Source organism: Ogataea polymorpha (assembly GCF_001664045.1).
Source record: "Ogataea polymorpha strain NCYC 495 leu1.1 chromosome Unknown OGAPOscaffold_1, whole genome shotgun sequence".
Classification (NCBI taxonomy): Eukaryota; Fungi; Ascomycota; class Pichiomycetes; order Pichiales; family Pichiaceae; genus Ogataea; species Ogataea polymorpha.
This window is the reverse complement of record NW_017264698.1, coordinates 294,119-320,478: the sequence shown is the minus strand read 5'-3', so window position 1 is coordinate 320,478 and position 26,360 is coordinate 294,119. Positions and strand designations below refer to the sequence as shown.

The following is a 26,360-nucleotide window of genomic DNA, read 5'->3' as shown; positions in this document are numbered from 1 at the left end:
AACTATTTAAATTTGCCGAGCGGCACAATGTTTGGGATTGGCCCGATAGGCGTGATGTGATGTGGATTGATTCCAACATGCGATTTGGTGTAGTGCAGTTTGATGTGACTGAAGTTGGTCGTATCCTTAAAAGATGGAATTGTCCAGTATAGCTCTCTCAACCACTGGTGAATGTGGGGATAATCGTACCTGATCATTTTCAAGTTGCACTTGAAATGTTGAACATAGACCGGGTCAAATCGGACGATAGTGGTGAATAATCTGACATCCGCCTCCGTCAGAATATTTCCCGTTAGGTAATGCTCGCCATGGTGATACCGGTTTCTCAGAATTTCTTCAACCTCGTCAAGTTTCTCAAAAAGCGCCTTGACTTCTTTTTCATATGGTTCTTGTTTAGTCGCAAAGCCCGCCTTGTAAACTCCGTTATTGATGTTTGGGTAAATCCAGTCATTCAGGTCGTCAATCTGCTGCTGAAGGTCCGAAGGATACAAATCAATTTTCGCGTGATGCTCGTCAAGGAAAGAGTTGAACTCGAAATTCAGCATTCTGATGATCTCCGAGGATTCGTTGTTCACGATTGTCTCAGTCTTTGTGTCCCAAAGAATTGGAACAGTGAACCTACCATCGTAGTTTTTATCTGCCTTGAAATAAAGCTCCTTCAGTCTTTTGACTCCGTAAATTTTGTCTTCAGTAGCGCCTTCGCATGGGTCATCGTTGGATGGGAATCTCCATCCCTTATCATCCATATGCCAATGGACAACGGAGACTCCAATTAGTGCGGTCAATCCTTTCAAAGCTCTCACAATCAATGTTCTGTGGGCCCACGGACAAGCATAGGAGACATATAGATGGTACCTTCCAGCTTCTGGTGGAAATTTAGCGCCAGCTTTGGAAGAGATGAAGTCTCTAAAAACGCTTGGCTTACGTTTGTATTCACCGTCTTTGTCTGCAAATTTGAGGATGTCCACTTTAGTATCACTCATACTGATCAATTGCTATTCAAAGAGGAAATCGTTTTATTTTGTACAGATAAAATAGTAGCAAACCTCAAGAGCAGAATTTAAGAAGATTAGGTAATTATGACTAAACCTGGGGTAGGGCAATAGACATATCAAATGAGCCCCGGATGGCCATAAAGATATACAGGAATGCTGTATCTGTGTGGGATCATAGATTAGGAGACCAATTTGATCGTGGATGCACTCCAATTAGCACAAACATAAAAAAAATATAATGAATATGTACTAAAATTATATCTCAGAATCGAATGGATTTGGTGATTGGTGAACCATTATACATTACTGGTCGAGATTGTGGATATTGCCATGGGAAGAAAGATGGAAGCAGAAAGTCATATAGTTTACAGTCATACGAGGAGGCTTACCATGCGGGAATTAGACCGTTTGACGAGTATCCAAACTCCAGCAGCATATGCTGCCATGTATATTCGTGTACCCCGGAGATATATGAGCTGATGATGAATCGAGGATTCAGAAGATCAGGGAGCTTTCTATATCGTCCAGACATGCTCCGCAATTGCTGCAGATTATACACAATTAGATCAAATATAAATCTTTTGAAGGTCACCAAGGAACATAGACACAATGTGAATAGATTTGTCAGATTCATCACAGGGAAAGAGTCTACAAACAAAAACAAACCTTTTGACCTTAAAACCGCGTTGCTTGGAGCCGAAACAAGGACCACAACATTCAGAACAGTAATTGGCCCTGCTAGTTTCAGCACTGAAAAGTATGCGCTGTACAAGAAATACCAAACAACAATACACAATGACGACCCCAATGAAGTTTCAGAGAAAGGGTTCAAGAGATTTTTATGCCAATCGTTTTTTCCAGAGCTGTACTCGGACTCTCGATCTTCAGAGTACTGGTCAAAATTGAATAGCTGGCGGGAGTTTGAAGTTACAGATATTGAGGGTGAACAGGTGGAAGGTCCAGTTCACGAGTGCTACTATATTAACGACAAGCTAGTGGCCATAGGAGTCTTGGATATTCTGCCTACTTCTGTGTCTTCCGTATATTTCATATGGGACCCTGATTATGCTCATCTGGGACTTGGCACCCTTAGTGCATTACGGGAACTGGTTTTGACGGAACAGCTAGGAAAGAAGTATTATTACTTAGGATACTTTGCCGACGACTGCCACAAGATGAGATACAAAGCCAAGTTTGGCGGTGAAATTTTGGATTTGACCACTCTCACTTTCTACAGCCTCGATGAGCTTAAGAAAGTAACTGAATGCAGTCAACTTATCGCTTTGAGCGAGTCAGAATCAACATCTACAGAGCCAGCCGTCCCTTCAACGATAAAGCGTAGCCCCGTCAGTCACATGATAAATGTTGCAGAGAAAATTTACGGGGTGCAGGGAGGGAGTTTCCCGGCCGGCAGAAAAGCGGCACAGGAGATTAGTGGAATTCTCGGACTCAGTGAATTCGGAGATCAGAATGACGATGAACTGTGGAGGCGAGCTGAGGATTCAACCGTTCATGCGTTGCCGCTTGTTTCACCTGGATTAATTCCTCTTTGGCAGATTACGGATTGGGTGGCGACTGGGGCGATGCGTGACATATTTTCGTACTGCCTCGTTTTAGATCACACCAAGTCGCAACATGGCCATTTGTTCGATTTCTCAAATAAGATGTCTGCAGAGTTTAGGAAGTCATTTATCGATCTTTTGCGCATGTTCGGGGCGAAATTGTTCGAGAATGCCAAAATAGTGTTGCTTATGTGACGTCAATGCGCGGGGCAGTCGGGCGGCTCACGCGGGAATTTTAGTGTTTTGCCCGGCACACAACTCTATTGTGCCATATTTTGCCACCGGGGAATGACGTGGTTGCTCAAAGTGGCACAATTTCCACGGTTTTCTAGATACCGATATATATACATATATATACTCTGGAAATACAGCATTTCGTTAAGTTGAGAATTACTCATTGATTCAAAATGGCAAGAACAGAAAAATGGAACGACAAGGGCTCTCACGCAGAGCCAAAATACTTTACCCACAGTGGACACTTTGATCAGGACCCTAACCATGTGAAGAAAGACGGTTTTGGTAAGGGCAATTGGGGCAAAGACGGTGACGAATTAGAGGACTTGATCAATGCGGGAGAGATTCCGCCTGTTTTCAAGAAAGAAAGACGTGGCTCCAATCACTCACAAAATGAAGAAAGGTTTCACAAAGTCCAGATGCAGACTTTAGATGAGTGACTGCTAGCAGTTACCATGGTGGAGGCATCGATGTAGATCGTGTCTCATTTACGACGCATTGATTTCATGACGCATTGATTTAACGGATATATAAGTAATGAATTGGTATTACAATTGGTTCACATATTAAAACTCCAATTTCTTGTCATCAGTAGTTTCTTCGTCCTCGACCGGAATACTCCACTTTTCAATCTCAAAGCGTCTTCGCCCATTCTTGAAACTGTATTCCATCTCCTGGACACACATAAGGCCAGACTCGCTCAAAATAGGTAGTTTGTAAACGTTCAAGTGTCCATGCTTCAATTTTGCAGGTTGGTTTTTGTAGACTCGTTCCATTAAATCGTGCAGCTGAGGGTCAAACGGACGCAGTTCAATGACAGAATCAAACAGCAGCTCAATGTAGCCAATAAGGGGATTATTTCGAGGGTACAGATCAAGGTTGATAGTCATGAATAGGGCGACCTGATTTGGATATTTTTTGAGAATCTGTTTCAGACCGTGAACAAACCTCAGAATTTCTGGTGCGCTAGTCTCCTTCTGGTAAACCAACGGGTTTAGAAACAAAGGCACTGCAATTCTAACTATTTTGCTGGGTTGTTTGATGACAGTATCTTCGATCCGCTTCAATATTCTTGAAAAATTATCATTGGGAATACATGTTAGTTCGTGAGGTCCAGGCGCGACTGTTAGCACGGAGGTGATGTCGAATTGGTTATTATAGTGCGGATATTGGTCTATTGTATCATCGTGGCTCTCATTTTTTCTTTGATTCAGCCCATAACGCCAGGCTATCTTCAGATCATTATTTTGATTCACTATGTTCGAGACACTAACCTTGGACTCGTTTTGCTGGACTTTTTCCTTCTTTCTTTCTTTACTCCCCTTGTATATTCCAGGAAAACCTTTGGCCCAGTTCTGGTCCAAACCCACCAAAACATCGTGGGTATTGGGCTGGGACGGGTTGATTCGGTTGTGTGCAATGCCTTGAGCTAGAAACAATTTTGTCAAAGTAGATGCAAAATCTGTGGTTCCCGTTTCTTCTATCAGTAGTGAGGACCCCAAAGGCAGTCCCTGATGACCCAATACACTGTCTATGTCACTGGAACCGGTAGATATGCATGGCTGCGACGTAAGGATCGAAGGTTTCACACCGACATGATTAGCCAATGCATTTTCAGAATTTCTCTTGGGTGTGCCCCCTGCTGAGGCTGCTCGAGAAACGTACTCGCCAGCCCCTCTATTAGGAGTAGCCCTAGAGATTAAAGAGCTAGGGGCTCGGGCTCCGACTAGTTGAGAAGTTGGGCCGCTAACGATCTCTCCCCTTCTTCTGAAAGACATACAATATTTATGAAAAAACTTTTACTGACGTAATACGGGGAAATAACAATTTTGTGTTTAAGACCGTTTTGCCGTGACTACTGGAACAAGGTAGACATCCTTAGCTGTCTCACTTTATCACAACACGTAAAGAATGTCAGGAGACAAGTTTGAAAAAGACCATAATCCTGCTGAGCTCTCTCTAGGCGAGTCCGACCAAGATGATAACGCCACCCTTTTTGGATCAAATGGAGACCCTCAAGGTCCTGCAGTAGCACACTTTAATATAAGGGAGGGAACATTTGATGGTCAGACCCTTGTAAATGGTGAGCAAGGAATTAGAACAGAGAATAACATTTCAGTATTGAACGGAAATTCTGCGCAAGCAACAGATTTGGCGAGGTCTCAATTATCGCAACTACAATACAACGAGAACAGGATATCGTTAGATCGCTCCATCAATACTGCCTCCAATATTTTGAGTAATTTGCAAGCAGAGAATAGCGTGCGTCCCATCTACTACCCAACCAATATACAGGATGAGACGTTGGACTCCAAGTTGAACTCAAAAAGCTCCAAGCTTGCTCTCATAAGACACAACTCAGTGGGTAACTCTCAACATTTATTGACGGAGCAGAGAGGCTCATCTTCTGAAACATACAGTTTTGAACTCTTGAAAATCAATTTGAAAATAGGACCTAGTTCCGAAAATTTACTTCAAACGCTGGACAAAAGTGCTCTCTCTCAACTTTTAAACGAGAAATTCTCGCATATAAAAAGACACTTGAAGTCTCTAGGGGAGAGAATCGATGATACGTCCTCGAAAGTTCTGGTAACAGGGGATTTGAACTCCGGCAAGTCTGCATTTTGTAACGCTCTTTTGAGAAGGAAAGTGATGCCCGAGGACCAACAGCCTTGCACAAATGTGTTTTGTGAAATAGTCGATGCACGTGATAACAACAACGGCATTGAGGAAGTTCACGCGGTTCCTATTGGATCTGTCTATCTGAAGAACGATGAGCGAACATACAAAATATTTCCTTTAGAAGAGTTGGAGCATCTGGTTTATCAAAGTGAACATTACTCGCTTTTGATAGTGTATGTGACAGATAATCGGCCGGTGAATCAGTCACTGCTCAAAAATGGAGTCATCGATATTAAGCTCATAGATGCACCAGGGCTCAATTTAGATTTTTATCATACCACACAGGTGTTTTCCAGACAAGAGGAAATTGATTTGGTCGTTTTTGTGGTGAATGCCGAAAACCACTTTACCTTATCTGGCAGGGAATTTATCTCCAGTGCGACAAATGACAAAAACTTGATCTTCATTGTTGTCAACAAATTTGACAATATCAGAGATCAGAACAAATGTAAGCGCAAGATTATGGACCAGGTTCACAGTCTGTCCCCAGAAACGTATAAAAATTCAAGCAATTTCGTGCATTTCGTTTCTTCCAGAGAAATGATCAATCAGAATCCCGGTGGTGATGGTCCAGATGGAAATCCCGATGATGGAGATGGCCCTCATTCTCCCGATTTTGACCATTTAGAAGCTTCATTGCGAAAATTCCTCGTCGAAAAAAGATCACTGTCCAAGCTTCTTCCTGCAAAAAACTATCTCGTGAAACTCTACTCTGATCTCATTGAACTCTCTCAGATCAATGAAAAACTATACAACGAAAGCAAGATAGGCGCAGAGAATGAGCTAAAGGAACTTGGACCTCAATACGATGAAATCCTGCAATTATCAGCTAAGACAAACGAAAAGGTATCAAGGTTAATAGAGTCTGTGTCCTCTGAAGTTTACACAAATTCGCGCGATCAAATAAATCGAATCATTAACGAAGTGGATCATTTGAGCCTTGGTATCAAATTTGAAGGATACTCCAATATCACTGAATTTGCTCGACAGGTTCAGGAAGGAATCATAGGAAAGATATTGGAGGTAGTTAGTTCGGCTGAGGAACATGCTCGTAACGAAACCAGTTCTGCCATCGATGAAATCAAAAGATTAGGAGTTCAAGCTCTCGGAGAAGGTAGTTTGCCTAACACAAGATTCATCCCTAGTTCGATGTACTCGAAGAAAAAGGACAACTTGCAGCGCCATATTGAGAATGAAGTTTCACTGTTTGACTTTGTTGACCCTAATTTCGAAAGTTTTTGCAAGATTTGCGGTATCACTATTCCTGATTCGAGAACGAACTTACTCATAGGCTTGACTGCCAATAAACTCTGGGCAGGTGGTTTATCGAGTATGGCTATTTTATACGGACCTCAGGTTATATCGACTGTCACGGGGATTGCTTCCATATCTAATTACATCCCTAAATTTGTCGTTACTAAAGTTGTGCCAGGGACCTTGATTGGAATTGCAATTGGAATGCCGTTGTACTATCTCTATAAGGATGCTCCTTACGCCTACCAAAGAAATGTTGTGAAGAAAATCAAAAGGAAAATCGAGTCCGAAGATTATCAACACTTGAATTCGCTGCGTATATCGAAGGAGGTGCGCAAAGTCTTGAATTACCCTGCAAAGGACATTTCAAATGCTTTTGCAACCACAATTGAGAAGCAGTCCTTGAGACGTTCGAAAATTTTGAGCGATCTGAAGACCAGTGAGATCAGTTTATCTTTCTACCGGGAATTGACGAAACAGGTGAAAGAGCAATATCAGATCGTGCAGTCTTTTGATTTGGAATCTGTTCATACTGTCAATTAGCGTGTATATACACAAAATCGCCATGTTTTTGAGTTTTATCCAAAGGTAGTGCCACAAGCTAGATTTTCACTTTCTGGGGTTTATGAAAATTATTTTAGTTTTGCCAAAAGAAGTCAACATTAGACGGCAAATTGATCTGTTGTCAAAAAAACTCGAAGTTTCAAATTGGGCTTTTTTGGTAGTAGACTACACAAAAAGGATTTAGTTGAGTAATTGTAAGTCCTTAGCCGAGTCTTTAAGCCAGATACGGGATCCATTGTATTTAGGAGGCTGATCCTGAGAATCAATCACTGGCAATTCGATTTGTGTCCGCATTCTAACAAAATCTAGCATCATGCAATTCAGAGGCACACAATTTCCAGGTGGTAGGAATGATTCCTTTGGAGCCCATCCACGGTCTCAACGCCAATCATCTTTGGGAACATCCACATCATCCGCGTTGGATTCGATCGCCCAAATGATTCCCTCTGAGAATCCGTATGTGATGAAGTTTGAAAAGTTTACCAAGCAGGTGGAGGAACTGATTGATGGGTACCTGTCACCAGCCAAACCATATGTGCCATTCATTGGAAGATTTCTAATTGTGGCCACATTTTTTGAGGATTCGCTTAGAATAATGTCCCAATGGAAGGAGCAGGTTTACTATCTGGCAACTTTCAGACATCTCTATGAGTGGTTCGTCAAGCTGTTCCTGCTCTTTAATATAGTTTGCATGATTACCGGAGCAGTGCTAGTCATCCTTAGAAGAAAGCCCGAAATCGCTACTGGACTCCTCTCCTCCATTGTTCTACTTCAAGGGCTTGTCTACGGACTTTTCTTTGAGCCGGTGTTCTTCTTCAGGAACGTGTCTGTTATTGGCGGTTTGCTTCTTGCCTTGTCAGACTCGCTTGTTGTCGATAAGAGATCTTTGCTTATGCCTGGCCTACCAATGATGGAGTCGAAAGACAACAAGAAATATTTTTTGCTGGTGGGTCGCATTATGCTCATAGTTTTGTTTTTGGCCTTCACTATGACTATCAAATGGACCATCATCAACTTCCTCATTATCTTGATTGGCCTTGTGTCCTGTGTGTCGATCGTGGTTGGATACAAAACCAAATTTAGTGCATCATTCTTGACTCTTCTTCTCACAGTGAACAACATGTTGACCAACCACTACTGGACTTATGGTTACAAAGACACCAGAAGAGACTATCTGAGATATGAGTTCTTCCAGACCCTCAGCATCGTCGGCGGTTTGTTACTGATCGTGGACACTGGAGCTGGAGAACTCTCTGTTGACGAGAAAAAGAAGATCTACTAAGTATTTGAAATACAAGATCGGTAGTCGCATTTCCAAACTTTTCACCTGTTGTCTAAGTAAATCTAAATAGAGGATGGCATATTCAATAAATGTAGATAATCAAGAAGAGAAGTCACAAGTGAGATCGTACTTTTGCGACCTGTCGGCATTCCAGACACCCCAGTGTCTCTCAGAAGAGGATCCAGAGCTGTCTGGCTTCCAGGACTCATCAAAGGCCTCAAAAACGTAGGTGTTGACACCCCAACCTCTCATAGCACAGATAGCTTCTTTCCAGAACTGTTCAGCATTAGAAGTAGATGGAGTGGCAGACTCAAAGTTGTCACCATCGGTTGGCCATCCGGTTTCGCCGATCCAGAAGTCGATGTCAGACGAACCCTTGGTGGTTTGAATGGTTTGCAAAGCTTGCATGATATCATCAAAGAAAGAAAATGAAGCGTTGTTCATGGTTTGTCCCTGCCAGTAGGAGAAGGCATTGGCATAGATGACATCGGCAGTCTTGATGACGTCGGCGTTAGCACCGTCAACCAAGACATTCCAAGAGTCAACAGTTCCAACAGGCACATCACCGTAAGAATCGCCATTTTTGTCCTTGATACCGGACAATAGTTCCTTGATCTCAGAAATATCGCTGGCCAGCTGGGAAGCACTCATGTCATTTCTGTAGAGAGCCTCGGAACCAACCAAAAATGCCTGAATGGTCTTTTTGGAGATGTTAGGCAAGTAAGAAGTCAGGGCCTCTTTCTCTGAGGAAAAAGTAGAGTCTGGGGTTGGCCAGATTCCAAGAGCAATAGTGAAGCCCTTGTCTTCGGCAACAGGTCCTAAAATTTGGAGAGTGTTGCACGAGGAGACAGAATAAACCTTCACAGTAGAAGCTTGCGAGGAGATCGTGTCCAAATCAGACTCGTAGTCCTCGGCGGTCTTACAGGAGCCATCGGTGGCTTGCACACCCAAGTCAAAACCTAACTATAATGCTTGTTAGTATTATGTTCAAACAACAAAGCCGGATAATTGATGAGGTATACTTACGCTAGCTTCAGCGTTAGACTTGGCAATCAAAAATGCAAGAGATGTCAGAACAGTTGTCGTAAACTTCATTTCAGAAAGGTATCACAAAGACTAAAACGATCGGAAGATGTTTTCAGGAAATACTGGAAGACTGACAAAAACAACCTGAGGAAAAACAACTAGAAATAATATATACACTCCACTATTGTTTTGAAAACAAACAGGGTATTTGCCCAAAATGTGGTAGTGATTACATCAGCTTTTCTATTAATAGTACTGCTCCCGAAATTGTTCGAGCCCGCCGGAAAAGAAATTTGGAACTAGGCACTTCAGCGTTTCTAGACTAAAGAACGAAATGTAGAGGTTTTTTTTCGGAGACCTGGACTAGATTCTAGCCTGACGACCGGGTAAGTCCTTGCTATCCAGAATACACTGATCTTGGCGGTGCAACAAAAAAAAATTTAAAACTCTTGCGTAGCTAAGACATATACTACCACATGCCAGAGAAACGAAAAGCTGCAGAGCTCGAGGAGCTCGAAATCAAACTTGATGAAAAAGCACCTCTATCAAAAAAGGAGGCGAGACTGCTCAAAAAAGGAAAAAAGTCTATCGATGAAATACAAGCGAAGAAAGCTATCGTTGTTCCTGTGGAGGAACCTAAAACTGCTAATAAAGAGCCTGAAAACAAGGCTAAAATAGGTATCTGGATTGGGAACCTTGCGTATGATACAACCAGAGAGGATATAATCAGTTTTTTAGTTAGAAAAAGTGAGGAAATGGAACCAGCTATTGCGGAGAACGATATCACTAGAATCAATATTCCCAAGAAGACCGCACATAAAATTAAAGGGTTTGCTTACATTGACTTCAAATCACAGGAACATGTGGAAACAGCCATTGGTTTATCTGAGCAAGAACTGAATGGACGCAGGCTGCTTATAAAAGATGCCAACTCTTTTGAAGGAAGACCTCAAAAGACTGAAGAATCCCTATCCAAAAATCCACCCTCTCGAGTTCTATTTGTTGGGAATCTCTCTTTTGATACGACAGAAGAGCTTTTAGAGGATCACTTCAGACACTGCGGAGAAATTGTTCGAATCCGAATGGCTACGTTTGAGGATTCAGGGAAGTGCAAAGGATTTTGCTTCATCGACTTCAAGGACATCGAGGGCCCAACTAATGCTCTGAAAGACAAATCGGTGCGCAAACTGATCAACAGACCACTAAGACTGGAATACGGCGAAGACAGGTCCGCTAGAAAAGTCGGAAAAAGAGTTGCAGATAGACAGACAATTGCAGAGGACACAGGAGAGAGGCAATTGCCTCAAAGACCAACAGAGCACAAGGTTGTTGCTAGAGAGAGAAGCACGGGATTTCAAACCAAGAAGCACAACTTCGAAAAAAATGGTAGCTATAGCACGCATCATGACCAGTCCAAAAGAGTCGCCTCTTCAGTGGTATTGGCGAACGCCCCGAGACAGAGCGCAGCCATAGTCGAGCCTAAGGGTAAGAAGATTAAATTTGATTAAATAGATGTACAGTACGCTATTATTGAGATATCTATGATTATCCGTACCACATTTTTATGAGTTCCTCCGAAACTGCTGAAGGAGTTAAAACTCCCAAGTCGGAAATAAGAGCAGTGACGTACTGATGAGGCGTGAAGTCGACGTGATGGTGGCCATTGAAGCCGTCATTGGTGTCGGTGGAGAAAGTCAATGCGTATTCTGACGGCACAGGAAGGTCATCAGGAGAAAGCGGAAACATTCTAACAAATTTGTGAGACTCTGAGACAACATATAGAGGCTTGTTTGCGTTGTGTGCTAAAACTCCAATTTGATAAGAGCCTATTCTGTTTATAATTCCTCCACTCTCGGAGACACCTTCTGCTCCCATGAATACTTTATCCACCTTGTTGAGCACATAGCCCACCTGGGAGTCGTTGATCATGCAAACAGGTATTCCTTCACGCTTCAACGCGTTTGCCATTCGTATTCCATCGTTTGTGCTTTGATCTACCCTCGCTTCTGTAACGAATACACGAAACCGCACAAATTTCTGTTTTGCATGAACTAACAGATGGTGAACCACTCTCGAGTAACCATGAACAAGAACTGTATCATCATCTTGAATGAACTTGAGGCCCACTTGCGCTATCATCTCTCTGCTCTCCTTAGCTCTTTGCAGAAACAGCTGTCCGTTCTCGACCAGATGGGTGCGACATGCTTCCCAATCCGAATATAAATGTGTGTTTCGCAGAACAAATCTCGTGAACAGATCGCAGCCTGCAGATAGAGATATAGCATTTGGTATGGATGTTTTCAACTGTGTTGTAGCGTCTGACAGAAGGTTTATGAGTTCCGAAGAGGTGGAAGGCTGCTTGATTTTCAACATGGTAAGTAGACTTTCAATGGCAGCCACGGGCATGGTGATTTCCGGATCCTCCTCAAGAAACTTGAGATAGGTTTCTTTTATGTCAAAGTCATTAGATGTCATGACCAGAAATGTTCACTGAATTATTTTTTTTCGTCTATGATTTTACGAGCCTTCAATTTGAAGCCATTTTTGGCACGACATGGACAGCGGCTTTTCCACGCCTCGCCACGATGGAGAGCAACGGAGGACTACAAAGATGTCATTTTGAAGACACCATTGAACAGGGTGCGCAACATCGGAATCATAGCCCACATCGATGCTGGTAAGACAACCACAACCGAAAGAATGCTATATTACAGTGGTGTCACAGGACGCATCGGAAACGTCGACGAGGGAGATACAGTGACAGACTATATGACTCAGGAAAAAAATCGAGGAATTACCATACAATCAGCCGCCGTGACCATTCCGTGGAATAAGCACAAAATCAATCTGATAGATACTCCAGGTCACGCTGATTTCACCTTCGAGGTGATAAGATCTTTGAGAGTTCTTGATGGAGCAGTGACCATCTTGGATGCTGTGGCAGGTGTTGAGGCTCAGACAGAGAAAGTTTGGAAACAAGCAAAAGACTTGGCTATCCCAGTGGTGGCTTACGTGAACAAGATGGACCGAGAAGGTGCAGGTTTTGGGCGCACCGTGAAAGAAATCGTTAGTAGGTTAGGGACTAGAGTGGTAATTGTGAATGTACCCTATTTCATCAAAGACAGAATGACAGGCCGAAGTATTTTCGAGGGAGTTATAGATGTGTTTGACAAAAAGCTGCTCTTATGGAACAGTCCAAATGGCGCCTCTGATGGAAGCAAAGTTGAAGTGATAGATATTGCTGAGGATTCCAAATACCCAGAGGTTTACCAAGAGGTGCTTAAATGCAGGGAAGCTGCAGTGGAACAACTGGGTGAGTTTGACGAAGATGTAATCAACTCTTTTTTTGAGACGGAGGATTACATGAAGGTCCCAAGTTCAACACTTAAGAAAGCTCTGAGGAAAGCTTGTATTGAAGGATATGCAACTCCTGTGCTTTGTGGTGCAAGTTTCAAGAACATAGGTGTGCAACCTTTACTAGATGCAATCAACGATTATCTTCCGTCTCCACTAGAAGTCAAGCCTCCAGAGGTAACTACCTCTGCTATCCAAAGTGCAAGATCAAAGAATAAAAAACAGACAGTACAACAGGATAACTCGCTTCCAATCAAGGTGGATCCTAGGGATGGACTAGTCATCAACAATAATCACAATTTGATGACGGCTCTTGCTTTCAAGGTGATTTCGCACCCTGTCAGAGGAATCATGGTCTTTGTTAGAGTTTACAGTGGAAAATTGCAACCGCATTCCACTGTTTTGAATAGTCGAACCGGAGAAAAGGTGCGCATTGGCAAATTGTTGCTAATGAACGCGGATATACCCCAGGAAGTAAGACATCTCTCAAGTGGTAGCATTGGGGTAATTACGGGAACCGACCACATAGTCACCGGAGATACCTTGGTTTGCCACTCAGTATCCAAGAACCCTAATCAGTTGCCTCCAAAGGAGAAATCTGCACGTCTTCTGCCAATCAAAGTTCCCCCCCCTGTGTTCTCCGTTTCTATAGAGCCGGCTTCTGTTTCGGAAAACAGAAAGCTGGAAACATGTTTAAATACTTTGCTACGGGAGGATCCTAGTTTGCATCTGAGTTATGATGAAGAGACAGGTCAGAATATTCTTTCTGGAATGGGTGAGCTGCATTTGGAAATCACCAAAGATAGATTGATAAATGATATGAAGGTGAATGCTGATGTGGGCGAAGTCAGAGTGACGTACAAAGAAACCATTACTTCTCCGACAGGGTATTTCACAGGAGTTTCGCCGGATGGCTACGAAATCGAAATTTCCGTAGACTCATTCGAAGGCCCAATTGAAGACTTGGATTTACCGGAGGAAGGGGTGTTTTATCTAGAGCAAGACGACAATATTGTGATCATCGAACCAGATGGCATCCCGAGCGTTGTCAAGAAAGCCCTGGACGCGGAGATTTGGTCTTTGCCGGTCTCCTATGAAACGATAATCAACGGTATTTTATCCGGAGTTACAGGCGCGTTGCAGATGGGCGGCCGGCATGCTAGGCTTCCATTGCATTGGATGATAGTTCGGGTCCGTAGGTGGATGATCAATCCAGAAGCGAACAATGTGTCCCCACTGATCAGCATTACTAGGACGACAATTCTAGATGCCCTGGCTTCTCTCGATGACAAAACTGCAACGTTGTTGGAGCCAATAATGCAAGTTTTCGTTTACGTTAGTGACGAAGACTTGGGACCCGTTTCCCAGGATTTAATGAGCGCTAGAAATGCAAAGATTACAGGAATTGAAGACGAAACCAGCGTGTCTAGTTCCGACGCAATACATTGGGCCAAAGAGCAAGCTGAAAAAACATATGTTCCTCACGACCCTACTTTGGGCTACATGAAGAAAACGCACGTCTCTGCTAATAAAATCATTAAGGCTGAAGCACCTTTGAGAGAAATGATTGGCTATCTAACCAAATTGAGATCGCTCACCAGAGGCCGTGCTACCTATGATATGGAGTTTGTTGGCATGCAAAGAACACCGCCCGACCGACTGCGCAAGATTTTGGAGCAGTGATCGACGGGTCGAATTTTGTGCGCGTCGTTGTAATTCTCAAGACGCGTAATCATCCAAAAAATATGGCAAATAATTTTGTCTCCATTTATATTGTAAATAGATGAGCGGATATCAACCGTACAGCAATTACACCTCTGACGGGACCGGGTACGGCAACTACAATGGAAACGAGACATCCAGTTCTCAGACACGATCTGCTGTCACTCAGTCTCTCATTCCGGTCACTATAAAAGAGATCAACGATGCCAGCCAGTCTGGACCAGATGCGCCTTTCCAGACCCATGGGCTAGAACTATATTACGTTGCCTTTGTGGGTATCATCAGGGAACTCGATGCATCTCAAGCTCAATCAACCATGTTGAAGATTGAAGACGGAACAGGAATGGTGTCGGTGAGAAAATGGAATGACGAAGAAGGGAATGAATCAGACTCGTTTGCGATCGGCGAATATGTTAAAGTGGTGGCCACCATCAGGGAATTTTCGGGCAAGAAACAGATTCAGACACAAACAGTCCAAAAAATCAAAGATTTCAACGAGATTCCCTACCATTTCCTCAGTGCCATCAAAATCTACCTTGACAACTCAGGATCGACGATAGTTGGAAAACATTCCAAGACTGAAAATGGGGATAGTTCTCTTTTTGTTGGCAATGGAAGTGGTGATGGCGCAAACTCTCCTCTTGAAAAGATTTTTGAGTTCGTTCAGGAAAACAGTGCTGTGATGACCGACGGTGTTCCTCTTCAGCTTATTGCACAGAATTTCAACATTTCCATTGAAGAGGCAGAGTCCAAGATTGCCACTTTGGTTGACGATGGCAGAATCTACAATGGCTCCGACGACACTAATTTCTTGGCTGTGTAAGATACTTTTTACGTTCGCGATATGGTTTTTGACATTTACTCGCTCTTATTTTTTGTCATGTAGTCAGTCACTCTGGATGTGCCACAATAGAATCCACCAACTCGCCAGACTTCGCTGCAAAAAAACTTGCCCATAACTCATCGTTGGAAACAACTTCGCCGCCGCTGACCTTTTTATCAACAAGACCGTTTAATGTTTTGGATAGCTCTGTGGCATCCACCAAGTCATCGTCCAAGTATTCAACAGTAGATTCTGGATGGCTTCTTCTGCGCACAAGTTCCATCCTCTTTTTGGTTGAGAGAATAGCAATAGACTCCTCGACAGAGTTTTCAATGACAAAGTTCCAAACTTTGGTCTCTTGAGACTGGCCAATTCGATGAATTCTACTGATAGCTTGCAGCTCCAAAGGCAGATTGACCAGCGGCTCGCACAAGAACACATGAGACGCGTTCGTGAGAGTAAGACCGGCAGCCTGCGCCTTAGCATTTAAGAGGAAACACGTGATTCGCGGATCTCTCTTAAATTTGTCAATCTCCTTGCTGCCAAACGTGCTTCTTCCCTTCTTAATATTAGGTTCACCATTGGTCACATCTGACGAGGACAGAAAACTGATGCCATTTTGACGCAACGCTCTTCCCAAGAATTTAAGAAAGTCTGTCCATTGTGAATAAACAAGAATCTGAACATCTGGCTCCATCTGTTTCAGGTAAATTATCTGTCGAACAATCATGTCCACCTTGGAGCCATAATTTTTCTTTAGTTCAATTGACGAAATTTCTTTCAGCATTGTTGGATCTAAAGACTGGTAAAGTCGGGAAAGATCTCTGTTGACCTCGCTCTTCGGCTTTGACTCTGTTGAATCTTGTGAGTCTGGCATCATCCCTCCTTTCAATTCCTTCCGAGTGACGGTGAATGAATACAGATCGGAAGCATACAACCGTTTTTTGCACATTGGACAAGTAGGATGCAGTCTCATCCACTCTCCCAGACAATCTTTGCAGAATTGATGGCCACATGTTGTGAGGGTACCCACTATTATGGAGGAACGACAAATAACACACAACTTTTCATTTTTGGATTCTTTTTCAACGTCCTCGGAAGATTCGTCCATGATACTATTCAAGTAAGTCATTCTGACTTTACTCGCACGCACTGAATCTTGCATAGCCCGGATCTCTAAGGCTAAACCTCGTAGATCCTGCTCTGCCTTTTCTAAAGGGGTCATATTAGGGGAGACAGCAGGTCTAACAGGAAGGTACTTAGCAACAATATCAGACTTCATCTGCAACGACTTGAAATAGGTAATTTTTGAGTTAAATGTATCATTTAGGATTTCAAAGAGCTTGGTTCGGAGATGCGCAATATTCTTTCTTTGCAAATCAAACTCTTTCTTGATCACTGGACTGAGACTATTCAGGAACTCGTAATCACTTGACAAAGTGTTGCCGCTTTCATCATACTTCTGAAAATCAAGCACTAGATTTTGGGCGTCTGTTGTTAGCGTCCGCAGGCAAAACTTTGAGTTGTAAGCCCCTTCAGGAAGAACAGCTCTTCTTATTTTGTCCAGATGAAGGTGGAGATCATAATTTGTGGGCTGATTCACATTTATGATGATCTTTTCCTTCGCATTCTTTCCTCTTTTCTGAGCTGAATCATCAAAAGATATCATTGCATTCTCTCGGTCCTCAAGTATCAACTGTAACTCTTCTAAATAAGTATGTGCAAGCTCTTGATTTATGAGAGAAGCACCGTATTCTTCACCTGTATTCTGATTATCGTCATCCTTAGTGACCGGCTCCTTCAGCAGATCTACCAATTTAGAGATCCAAACATTGATAATATGTCCTTGTAAATCCAAATCAGATATTGCCTTGAAAAGTCTCTCGTAGAACATTTGTGCATGCATTGAATGACCGTAATTGTCACCCAAATACACCGATTCGGTATTACAAACCTTCCAAAGGTCATTTGGAATGTCCAAATCAAACTCTTTCAGGGTAGCAGCATATGTCTTCTTGTGTGCGTTATTGGGAAATTTGTATTTCGAATATGTGCTGATTTTATCAATAAGTTTGGTAATTGCCTCATTAACCTTGACAATAGGCTCTTGAAGAATCTGTGTGAGTAAATCATCTGCCTTTTTGTAATATTCGTTTTCAATCTGGTAATGCATTTTCTCATCTTCAGATAGAGTATTCAAGTCCACCTCTTCAACGGGATTTAGAACATCTTCCTCAACATCAGAAACATGTCCTTTGCTATTGAACGCATCTGGCATTGGCCGCATGGGCCGATAATGCTGATAATGCGAAGAGGCATAAAGGAAGTAAGTTTGGTACAGGAGTTCCAACCACGACCGCAACCTGGCGTTGTTTTCTTCACCTGACTCTTGGAGTTCCTTAATTTTCAGCTCAATGTCCGGAATTATCATTTCATATATCTCCATAGACTTCTCCGGAAGTCTCAAAAACTCATAGATCTTTCCTCGTCTCAACTGCAGGCTGTATATGTTTCTTTCGCCCGATACATACTCGTCAAAAGTGCTTTTCTTGAGATTGGAAAGAACATCGTCCAACGTTCCCAAAATCATGCCTGTTTTGTCGCTTCCGTTATCGTCACCAAAAAATATCCCTCCTAGTCTACGCCTATTGCTGGAGCTCGATCCCAGCTGAGCATGACAGCACACCTGACGCAGCCTAATCAGCCAATGGCGCATTGTAGTATAATATCTTGCTGGATCGTAGTCATCAACTACTGGTTCGCCTAGTTCATTAAGTCCCACTTGGCGAAGGAAGTTTGCAAACAGGTTATCATAATTATCACGTTCAATGACACTGAATGGCATCCGGAGCAAAATTCTCCTTTGTTGAGGGAGCTTGATTTGGTCTGCCACCATTTTTTTCGTGTGACGAAGACAGATCGTTTTGAAAAGCCTCTGGAATTGGAAATATGGAGCTTCTGATACTATACTGAGCCACGGAGAAGTCTCCCCGGTAATCGAATATAAGTCAATGGGGCTCAGCCTCAAGAAACTTAAAAGGGAGTAAAGATCATTTAGGTTATTCTTGATCAGCGTTCCTGAAACACCCCAAGAGTGTACGCGAGGAATGATCCTTGCAAATTTCGAGGCATTTGTAGCCATGCTTGCAGTCATTTGCACTTCATCAAGGACAACTCTCCAGAACTCGCATAGCATCAGCGGCGAGGAGTAGTCCGTCCTTTCGTATTGTGTGTCCTCAAATTCCACCTCATCAGGCTCCCACTTGACTCCTGGAGTTTCCTTGTCATCAGCGCCCCCATGCGCAAGCTTTATTCTCTTGGCACACTTCCGTGTAGGTCTTGAAACAGGCTTGAAGATGGCCCTATGAAGTTCTCGCGAAACTGTATGATAAGATACGAGTACTATGTCATGTTCTCGAATCTTGGCGGCCATATCAGAAGGTGTGAGTCTCGTATTTGAGCTCTCGGCTTCCCTCTCATAGTTATAAATACCCTCGTATATCATAACTTTCAAAGATGTGGAAATGTCCTCAATTTCCTGTCTCCACTGACCGATGATGGACTGCGGACAAATTATTAAGGTAGTTTTGGCCTCCGTAATGTATCTTCCTCCATTGAAGCTGTCCATCTTCGTTTCACCATAGGGCTGTGTTCTTGGATTGATCGATACGAGTGAGATGACTTCGACTGTTTTTCCTAGACCCATCTCTTCGGAAAGCAATGCCTTGGCGCTCTTGGGATATTGCTGGTACTGAGACAGATAGGCAATGGCTATGTCTGTGGAAACAATATTACCGGTGTACGAGTTATACCAGATGTATGAATCAGAGTCAACCATCTTCATGTATGACCAACCAAAACTTATCTGGTCCAATGATTCAGAGATCATGTTTGTATCATCAGGGGAATACTCAACAGGTGGCAACCTCTCAATTATTTTCAAAGTATCGTTAAAGCGAACACCCTCGTGTCGGAGCATCCAGCGCAAAGTCTGCTGCTGAAATTTCATCAAAGTCTTGCGAATCTCAGGGATTTCCAATACTTTATTGTCGTAAGCCAATTTCTCCGTATTTGTGGTTATCAAGTCGTAAAATGAAGCCTCTGTTGGTTTTGGAAACGGCTTGGAAGAATAAGCTCTTTGGTAGGGCGTCAATATCGGGGTGAAAATAAATGGACTGAGCTCGCGGATTTTTTTGATAGCATCAAGGGGGTATCTGTAGTCCACTGTCTCTTGGATCTCTAACTTGAACTTGATCTCAATATACAGAGAAAATCCCCGATTCTCATGATCAAGATCAACTTGGAGGCTCAACGCAGGCTTTTCTAACCGGACGGGGTCGATCTTGGGAGCCTTCCTTGCAAAGTTCATCTGTGCTTGCAAGAAAGGTGCATACTGGCTGCTGATTTGCAGTTTGAGCAACAGTAGCGACTTCTGCTTTCCCCTGGGCACAGACCACACTTCTAGAGTTTCACCGTGCAATTTGAGGCTCACTTCGAAAGGCAAAATATCGATCGGTTTTATGGAAGCGCAATACAATGATGCCAACTTATCAAAAGTCGAGTCGTCGTGAGCATTTGTGAGCTTAGATACAAGTTGCGTCTTGGCGAGGGTTATCAGGCGCTCCGGCAACGTTATCTTTTTCTGGTTGCTGTCAGCTTCTTGTTTCGGATGAATTCCGTAGTACTCATGGTGCTCTTTGAGTATATCCGCAATAGTACGCTTTTTGGAGATCGCCTTTTTTTGAGTCAGAGTTGGATCGTTGTCGATAGCGATCAAATATCTGACAAGAGAAGGGGACTGGGTTCTCAAGAAAGATGCCTCGTCAAGAGAGCATTCTATTACAGACATGTCTGGTTTGAAAGTAAGATCAGTGCAGTTATGAATATTGCACAGCCTTTTTATTACTAAGCGATTATGGCAAAGGAACAAGGAAGAAAAGAGAAGTAGCAAATAACTTACCGGCTTATGCAGCGCAAATCGATCTTGCAATAATCCCAATATTGTTTTCTGATTGTCGAAGATTTATCACTGATCCTCTTCTTTACAATATAACTAGACTTTAGAATGTTTCTGGTACGTATTTGCACCATTGGTGTCTTCGGAGGAGGTTGAAAGGAACTGCCAAGATCCATTTCCCCTAATGCTGAGTTATTAGGTTTTGGATATTGTGGTTCCAAAACGCCATTCTCTGACAAGACTCATCCACACAAACTAACATTCAGAATTTCAAGCAATTTATCAGGCATGGTAGAAATGCCAATCCCACCGGAACTAAAGCTCACAGCCGGCCGATGAGCATGGAAAATATAAGCGTCCAAAGTCTAGATCCTTCAGAATCCCCTACTTCGGCATCCCCTGATCCTGCCGCCTCTCAGCAATTGGGAGCCAGTAAATCGCGTCACCGCAAAGATGAATACTCCAAGTTGGCTGCGGACCTAGTGAACGAGGAGAACGAACAACGCAAAAAAGAGGCGGAAAGACAGACCTTGGAGAGATATCAAATGATTGACAAGATTGGGGAAGGAGCTTTCTCCACCGTCTACAAAGCTCTAGATGTGCAAACTAATGAGACTGTAGCAGTGAAGGTCATTAAAAAGTATCAACTGGATAAAAGCCAGCAAGCATCAGTTCTGAAAGAAGTCACGATTATGAGGCAACTGGATCACCCATGCATTGTGAGGTTTTATAACTTCATTGAAACTGAAGAGTTCTACTTTATTGTACAGGAACTTGTGTCGGGTGGCGAAATTTTCAACGAGATCGTAAAATACACATATTTCAGTGAAGACCTGTCTAGACATGTGATCACCCAGGTTGCGCAGGCCATCAAGTATCTGCATGCAGAAAAGGGAGTTGTTCATCGTGATTTAAAGCCAGAGAACATCTTTTTCAACCCTATCAAGCATATTCCCTCAAAATCTCCAAGATTGCGGAAGAGCGATGATCCGAATTCTAAGCTGGACGAAGGTGAATTTATACCCAATGTTGGAGGTGGTGGAATTGGTACGATTAAGATCGGCGATTTTGGTTTGTCGAAACAAATATATGCCGATGCTTCTTTGAAAACGCCTTGTGGAACAATAGGGTATACCGCTCCAGAAATCGTGAAGGACATGAGATACTCTGAGGAGGTTGACATGTGGGCTTTAGGATGCGTTCTTTATATTCTGCTTTGTGGTTTCCCACCATTCTTCAACGATCAAATCGACATTTTGACGAAGAAAGTTTCCAAGGGAGAGTTCGAGTTTTTATCTCCTTGGTGGGACGAAATAAGCGACGGTGCTAAAAATTGTGTCTCAAAGCTACTCACAGTTGACCCAAGAGAAAGGTATACAATTGATGATTTTTTGAATGATCCGTGGATTTCAGAGTTTTTGAATAGATGTCATCAAGCTCAACTATTCCAAGCACAGCAGCAACAGCTTTTGCACCAGAAGAACTCTATATCATCCTCGGATTTGAGCTACAGTATTCAGAGCGCATCTATTGGATCGGATTCTTCTCAGGAGCCAATGGTGTACGCGCCACTGCCCACTTCTGCCAATTCCGGAGCCATTCCATCTCACTTGTCGAAACAAAACCCTACTTTGTACTCGCCTGCTGCCATTGCTATGAGGGAGGCGTTCGATATTTCTACTGCGGTCCATAGAATGGGAGAAGAGGCAGCCATGAAGAAGTATTTGAAACAGCAGAAGAATGGAAGATCCAAACTAGGAGCTCTCGCCGAAGACGACGAGATGATTGAGCCTGATCCAAATGAAATCCATCCGGAAGTGAGGAAAGCGAACCTTAAATTTGAAAAAGAATCGTCTAGAGGCGCTGTTATCGATGACAACTCCATTTTTGCGTCAAATAACGAACTGAGCTCGAGCGGAGATGGATATTCAGACGTGGATGCATCTTCCAAGCCGTTTGAACTGAACCTCAACACGGCCACCATCTTATCGAGAAGAAGGAAAAAAGCGTTAGTGGCTTACACGTAACTCCACTCAACTAACGGTATGACCCAGTGCGACCATGAAGGCCTGTGGCCAATGCAGAAGGTATGACAATAATTTTTATAAGCTACGCTTAACGTGATCGTATTTAATTTTGATCTAAATGCCATCCAGAGATAATGCCGATTAATTTTCAGATCGCCTGTCGTTATCTCTTGCGTAAAATTGTGAGCGTCGATAAAAAAATTAATCAAAATATCCTCTAGTTCATCATGGTTAAATACGAGAACTTGGTGCTTATTGGCACCATCATGGTGATCTCCTCTGTTTCGTTTATTCTTGGTGTGCTTTTCAGTAATTGGCCATACGATTACTACACTTTGTGGGACACAACGAAGGGCCAAGAATTTTTCGATGCTGCTTTGGACCACTACAAGGTCTGGGGACAGATTCCTCCTATCATAAACTATACTTTCCACTTTGTGATTGCGATTGCATTCATTGGGTCGTTTATCAAGATATTCAAGCCTTCTGAAGATGTGCAATACTTCGAATATGGAACTTTGGGTGCATTAGTGATTGCAGTTTGTGTCTATGTTAGTAACGTCAAGGTCGGAATCATGTCCTGTATTGCTGGTGAATGGGGTGAAGTTGACCAAAATACAGGCTTGGGAGTCATTGCCGCATCAGAAACGATGATTGTTTTCATCCTTCTCGGTATTGTGCTGCTACAAGGTGGATTATTCTATGCCTTTTTCGAGGACGCCAGACTCAAACAAGAGTTCTACTTGAAAGAGTTGAAGGAGAAGTATGAGGCCATTGGGGAAGATACCACTCCAGTCGAAGCCAAATCTTCCGGAGCTGAAGCAAAGAAGACTAAAGCGAAGACAACCAAGAAGGCTTGAAGACTCCGTGCAAGGGTGGCGTAACTTTGAAATAGTACTGTATTAATACATCCTCATGTCGGACTCCAGATCCCGGATACTATCCCAAATTCCCCTTATTGTGATGCCGGGAAAGTACATTAAGCCTCATCCTGTGACACTACCGTTCGACTTCGAGCAGTTACCGGTCTCCACGCAGATATTCAGAGAGCAAGAATTAGATGTACTCATATCGCACTTGGATGACCTACGCGAAAATCAGCAGCAAATGGCCGACCACGTAAGAGATAGATACGGGGAAACAGCATTGAGAAACCGATCTCGGCTATTCGATGACTGGGAGCAAAATATTAGAAGGGTGGCACCTGGGTACTTTGGGGCTGACGGCAAAGTGAATATTATGACTCCCACTCGACATCATGGCGAGCACGAAATACAGAAAGAGCGTGAACAGCATGCAGATACCAAACTGAAGTCCGCAGAAGATTGCGAGCCACAGCTGACGGGCGCCAGCTATGACCTTGCGAATTTACGTATAGAATAGAATTGTGGCTATAAGGAACCCTTATATGAAAAGCGTTGTATCCTGGTGATCAGAAGTAGCGAGGTTCTTTGAAATTTTGAGTCCCGGCAGCTGAGTAGCAGGACTCGTAATTGGAACTACTCCGGCGACGATCGACATGAAAAATTTGTCGCCCAAAATACTCACTCCGAATAATTTCAAGACAATTAAATACACAGAATTAGTCATCTCCATGTCTCTGCAGTTATTCGGTTCTTCCGATGGATCCGTGCTCTCGCTGGTGAGCAATCTCAAAGTCTCCATCGCTGCTGCTGTATTTTCTCCAGGCTTGCAATTGGAGGTTGATGCTAAAGGCAAATCAAAATTAGCTTTGCAGGTGAACAACGGTGGTTTCGAACTTTATGAACCCAACGCAATTGTGAAATATCTTGCTGCTACTAAGACGCATGACAGGTCTGTTTTTGGAAAGCACGAACTCATCGATAAGGACGAAAAGATCCTGTATCCTGCTCTGAAGTCGAACCAGATTGACCTTAGCATCTTGTCTCAGATTGGATCTATCCCCTCTGCCAACGCAGAAGACGTTTCACAAATCATTATCTTTTCTTCATTGTATCCTCTTTTGAGCAAACAAACCGACACTGAGCTCTCTGGTTGGTTCAAAACATTCTCCGAAATTCCTACTGTGGCTAAGGGTATAAACTTTGCAACTAAGAACTGTGGATACCAAAGAATTCCCGAAAAGAACACTAGCAAAGTGGATGTTGTTGAAGGATGCGCTGTTGTTCATTCGGAAGGAAAATTGAAACCAAAACCAAATGAGAGAAACATTCTGATTACTTCTGCACTTCCATACGTGAATAACGTGCCCCACCTGGGAAATATTGTGGGTTCAGTCTTGTCTGCTGACATATATGCCCGTTACTGCAAGCGCAGAAACTACAATGCGATATACATCTGTGGTACTGATGAGTACGGAACTGCTACGGAGACCAAGGCTTTGGAAGATAAAGTCACTCCCCAAGAGCTCTGTGACAAATACCATGCTGTTCATTCTGATGTCTACAAATGGTTCCAGATTGGGTTTGACTACTTTGGAAGAACGACTACGCCAAAGCAAACCGAGATTGCACAGGAGATGTTTTTGAAACTGTACAACAATGGATACTTGGAAGAGAAAGTCATGAAACAACTTTTCTGCCCCGTCCATAAAGGATTCTTAGCTGACAGATATGTTGAAGGTGAATGTCCAAGGTGTCATTATGAAGATGCTAGAGGAGATCAGTGCGATAAGTGTGGCAACTTGCTTGATCCATTTGAGCTTATCAACCCTCGGTGCAAACTGGATGGGCACACCCCAGAACCCAGAGAATCCAACCATATTTTTATATCGCTAGACAAGCTGGAGCCAGAGGTTAGAAAGTGGATCGGCGAAGCCTCGGAAAAGGGCAAGTGGTCCAAGAACTCGAAAACAATTACAAACTCCTGGCTCAAAGAGGGACTGCAGCCGAGATGCATCACTAGGGATTTGACTTGGGGAACTCCTGTGCCACTCAAAGGATTTGAGAACAAGGTTCTTTACGTTTGGTTCGATGCTCCAATCGGCTATGTCTCTATCACGGCGAACTACACCGATGAATGGAGGGATTGGTGGCAAAACCCAGAGCACGTTCAGCTTTACCAGTTCATGGGCAAGGATAATGTGCCATTCCACACGGTTGTGTTTCCATCTACCGAGATTGGTACCAAGCAAAAGTGGACTATGCTGCACCATCTGAACACAACCGAGTATTTGCAGTATGAAGGAGGCAAGTTTTCCAAATCTAGAGGTATTGGTGTTTTCGGTAACAATGCCGAGGCTACTGGTGTGTCTCCTTCTGTCTGGAGATACTACTTGGCATCTGTGAGACCAGAAAACCAAGACTCTCAATTCTCTTGGTATGAGTTCGTCACCAGAAACAACAGCGAGCTTTTAGCAAACTTGGGAAACTTTGTCAACAGACTGGCCAAATTTGTTATCGCCAAATACAACGGCGTGGTGCCCTCTTTCAGGACTGAGGACTGTCCAGTGTACCCTGAGCTTTTAAAGGATTTGAACTCTCTTGTGAAAACATATGTCGATGACATGGAGACAGTACATCTCCGAAAAGGCTTGGAGACCGCTATGATGATCTCCGCTAGAGGCAACCTGTTTTTGCAAGAAAACAAACTGGATAACTCTTTATACAACGATTTCCCAGAGAAGAGTGATGCAGTTGTTGCTATTGGACTCAACATTGTGTATTTGGTTTCTGCTGTGATCGCTCCATATATGCCTGAGACAAGCAAGCAAATAGAGGAAATTTTGAGGGTTCCCGAGCTTAAAATTCCGGATGAGTTTGGTTTGTGGATCCAACCTGGACACTGTATTGGAAAGGCCCAATACCTGTTCAAGAGAATTGATGAGAAAAAGATTGATGAGTGGAGAAATTTGTATGGAGGTCAACAGCAAAAATGAAATAGTAACGTTTAATCGC

At 43.2% G+C, this 26,360-nt stretch overlaps 17 protein-coding genes across 17 annotated transcripts in view; 12 read left to right on the top strand and 5 right to left on the bottom strand.

Moving 5' to 3' along the window:
- The window catches only part of OGAPODRAFT_15092 (uncharacterized protein), a 100,993-nt gene that overhangs the window by 43,566 nt on the left and 31,067 nt on the right, over positions 1–26,360 (top strand). Inside the window, exons 3-4 of the mRNA XM_018353489.1 lie at positions 6,529–6,542; positions 12,021–12,046. The gene's annotated coding sequence lies outside the window, so the exon portion shown is untranslated. The remainder of the gene's footprint in view (positions 1–6,528; positions 6,543–12,020; positions 12,047–26,360) is intronic.
- Positions 3–983, bottom strand: OGAPODRAFT_45417 (uncharacterized protein; the record flags this gene model as incomplete). The annotated part of the gene is made up of 1 exon (XM_018355498.1): positions 3–983. The coding sequence occupies one exon, from the start codon at positions 981–983 to the stop codon at positions 3–5; it is 981 nt and encodes a 326-aa protein (XP_018212940.1).
- On the top strand, positions 35–3,019 carry OGAPODRAFT_15117 (uncharacterized protein). Its single transcript, XM_018353508.1, has one exon. The coding sequence runs from the start codon at positions 1,268–1,270 to the stop codon at positions 2,750–2,752; it is 1,485 nt and encodes a 494-aa protein (XP_018212939.1). The 5' UTR covers positions 35–1,267; the 3' UTR covers positions 2,753–3,019.
- On the top strand, positions 2,965–3,231 carry OGAPODRAFT_44479 (uncharacterized protein; the record flags this gene model as incomplete). Its single annotated transcript, XM_018355472.1, has 1 exon — positions 2,965–3,231. The coding sequence occupies one exon, from the start codon at positions 2,965–2,967 to the stop codon at positions 3,229–3,231; it is 267 nt and encodes an 88-aa protein (XP_018212938.1).
- Positions 2,979–4,720, bottom strand: OGAPODRAFT_15112 (uncharacterized protein). The gene has a single exon (XM_018353507.1). The coding sequence runs from the start codon at positions 4,567–4,569 to the stop codon at positions 3,358–3,360; it is 1,212 nt and encodes a 403-aa protein (XP_018212937.1). The 5' UTR covers positions 4,570–4,720; the 3' UTR covers positions 2,979–3,357.
- OGAPODRAFT_80943 (uncharacterized protein) lies at positions 4,703–7,291 on the top strand (the record flags this gene model as incomplete). The annotated part of the gene is made up of 2 exons (XM_018356473.1): positions 4,703–4,856; positions 4,896–7,291. 2 exons carry the CDS (start codon positions 4,703–4,705, stop codon positions 7,268–7,270), a joined length of 2,529 nt encoding a protein of 842 aa, XP_018212936.1. The 3' UTR covers positions 7,271–7,291.
- On the top strand, positions 7,601–8,657 carry OGAPODRAFT_15110 (uncharacterized protein). Its single transcript, XM_018353506.1, has one exon. It carries the CDS (start codon positions 7,605–7,607, stop codon positions 8,571–8,573), a length of 969 nt encoding a protein of 322 aa, XP_018212935.1. The 5' UTR covers positions 7,601–7,604; the 3' UTR covers positions 8,574–8,657.
- OGAPODRAFT_15108 (uncharacterized protein) lies at positions 8,626–9,746 on the bottom strand. The gene is made up of 2 exons (XM_018353505.1): positions 9,600–9,746; positions 8,626–9,536 (listed from the first exon to the last, which is right to left on the bottom strand). The coding sequence occupies exons 1-2, from the start codon at positions 9,666–9,668 to the stop codon at positions 8,673–8,675; spliced, it is 933 nt and encodes a 310-aa protein (XP_018212934.1). The 5' UTR covers positions 9,669–9,746; the 3' UTR covers positions 8,626–8,672.
- Positions 10,069–11,107, top strand: OGAPODRAFT_96404 (uncharacterized protein; the record flags this gene model as incomplete). The annotated part of the gene is made up of 1 exon (XM_018357895.1): positions 10,069–11,107. Exon 1 carries the CDS (start codon positions 10,076–10,078, stop codon positions 11,105–11,107), a length of 1,032 nt encoding a protein of 343 aa, XP_018212933.1. The 5' UTR covers positions 10,069–10,075.
- OGAPODRAFT_15107 (uncharacterized protein) lies at positions 11,110–12,002 on the bottom strand. Its single transcript, XM_018353504.1, has one exon. The coding sequence runs from the start codon at positions 11,970–11,972 to the stop codon at positions 11,145–11,147; it is 828 nt and encodes a 275-aa protein (XP_018212932.1). The 5' UTR covers positions 11,973–12,002; the 3' UTR covers positions 11,110–11,144.
- Positions 12,154–14,721, top strand: OGAPODRAFT_80937 (uncharacterized protein; the record flags this gene model as incomplete). Its single annotated transcript, XM_018356472.1, has 2 exons — positions 12,154–12,212; positions 12,239–14,721. 2 exons carry the CDS (start codon positions 12,154–12,156, stop codon positions 14,634–14,636), a joined length of 2,457 nt encoding a protein of 818 aa, XP_018212931.1. The 3' UTR covers positions 14,637–14,721.
- OGAPODRAFT_84162 (uncharacterized protein) lies at positions 14,737–19,108 on the top strand (the record flags this gene model as incomplete). The annotated part of the gene is made up of 1 exon (XM_018356759.1): positions 14,737–19,108. One exon carries the CDS (start codon positions 14,737–14,739, stop codon positions 15,496–15,498), a length of 762 nt encoding a protein of 253 aa, XP_018212930.1. The 3' UTR covers positions 15,499–19,108.
- OGAPODRAFT_15106 (uncharacterized protein) lies at positions 14,742–19,108 on the bottom strand. The gene has a single exon (XM_018353503.1). It carries the CDS (start codon positions 19,001–19,003, stop codon positions 15,566–15,568), a length of 3,438 nt encoding a protein of 1,145 aa, XP_018212929.1. The 5' UTR covers positions 19,004–19,108; the 3' UTR covers positions 14,742–15,565.
- On the top strand, positions 20,478–22,591 carry OGAPODRAFT_15105 (uncharacterized protein). Its single transcript, XM_018353502.1, has 2 exons — positions 20,478–20,572; positions 20,722–22,591. The coding sequence occupies exons 1-2, from the start codon at positions 20,564–20,566 to the stop codon at positions 22,480–22,482; spliced, it is 1,770 nt and encodes a 589-aa protein (XP_018212928.1). The 5' UTR covers positions 20,478–20,563; the 3' UTR covers positions 22,483–22,591.
- Positions 22,687–23,406, top strand: OGAPODRAFT_15104 (uncharacterized protein). Its single transcript, XM_018353501.1, has one exon. It carries the CDS (start codon positions 22,710–22,712, stop codon positions 23,340–23,342), a length of 633 nt encoding a protein of 210 aa, XP_018212927.1. The 5' UTR covers positions 22,687–22,709; the 3' UTR covers positions 23,343–23,406.
- OGAPODRAFT_15103 (uncharacterized protein) lies at positions 23,417–23,902 on the top strand (the record flags this gene model as incomplete). Its single annotated transcript, XM_018353500.1, has 1 exon — positions 23,417–23,902. A coding segment is annotated over exon 1 (415 nt), but the record flags the coding sequence as incomplete, so codon positions are not given.
- OGAPODRAFT_84152 (uncharacterized protein) lies at positions 24,077–26,359 on the top strand (the record flags this gene model as incomplete). The annotated part of the gene is made up of 1 exon (XM_018356758.1): positions 24,077–26,359. One exon carries the CDS (start codon positions 24,077–24,079, stop codon positions 26,339–26,341), a length of 2,265 nt encoding a protein of 754 aa, XP_018212925.1. The 3' UTR covers positions 26,342–26,359.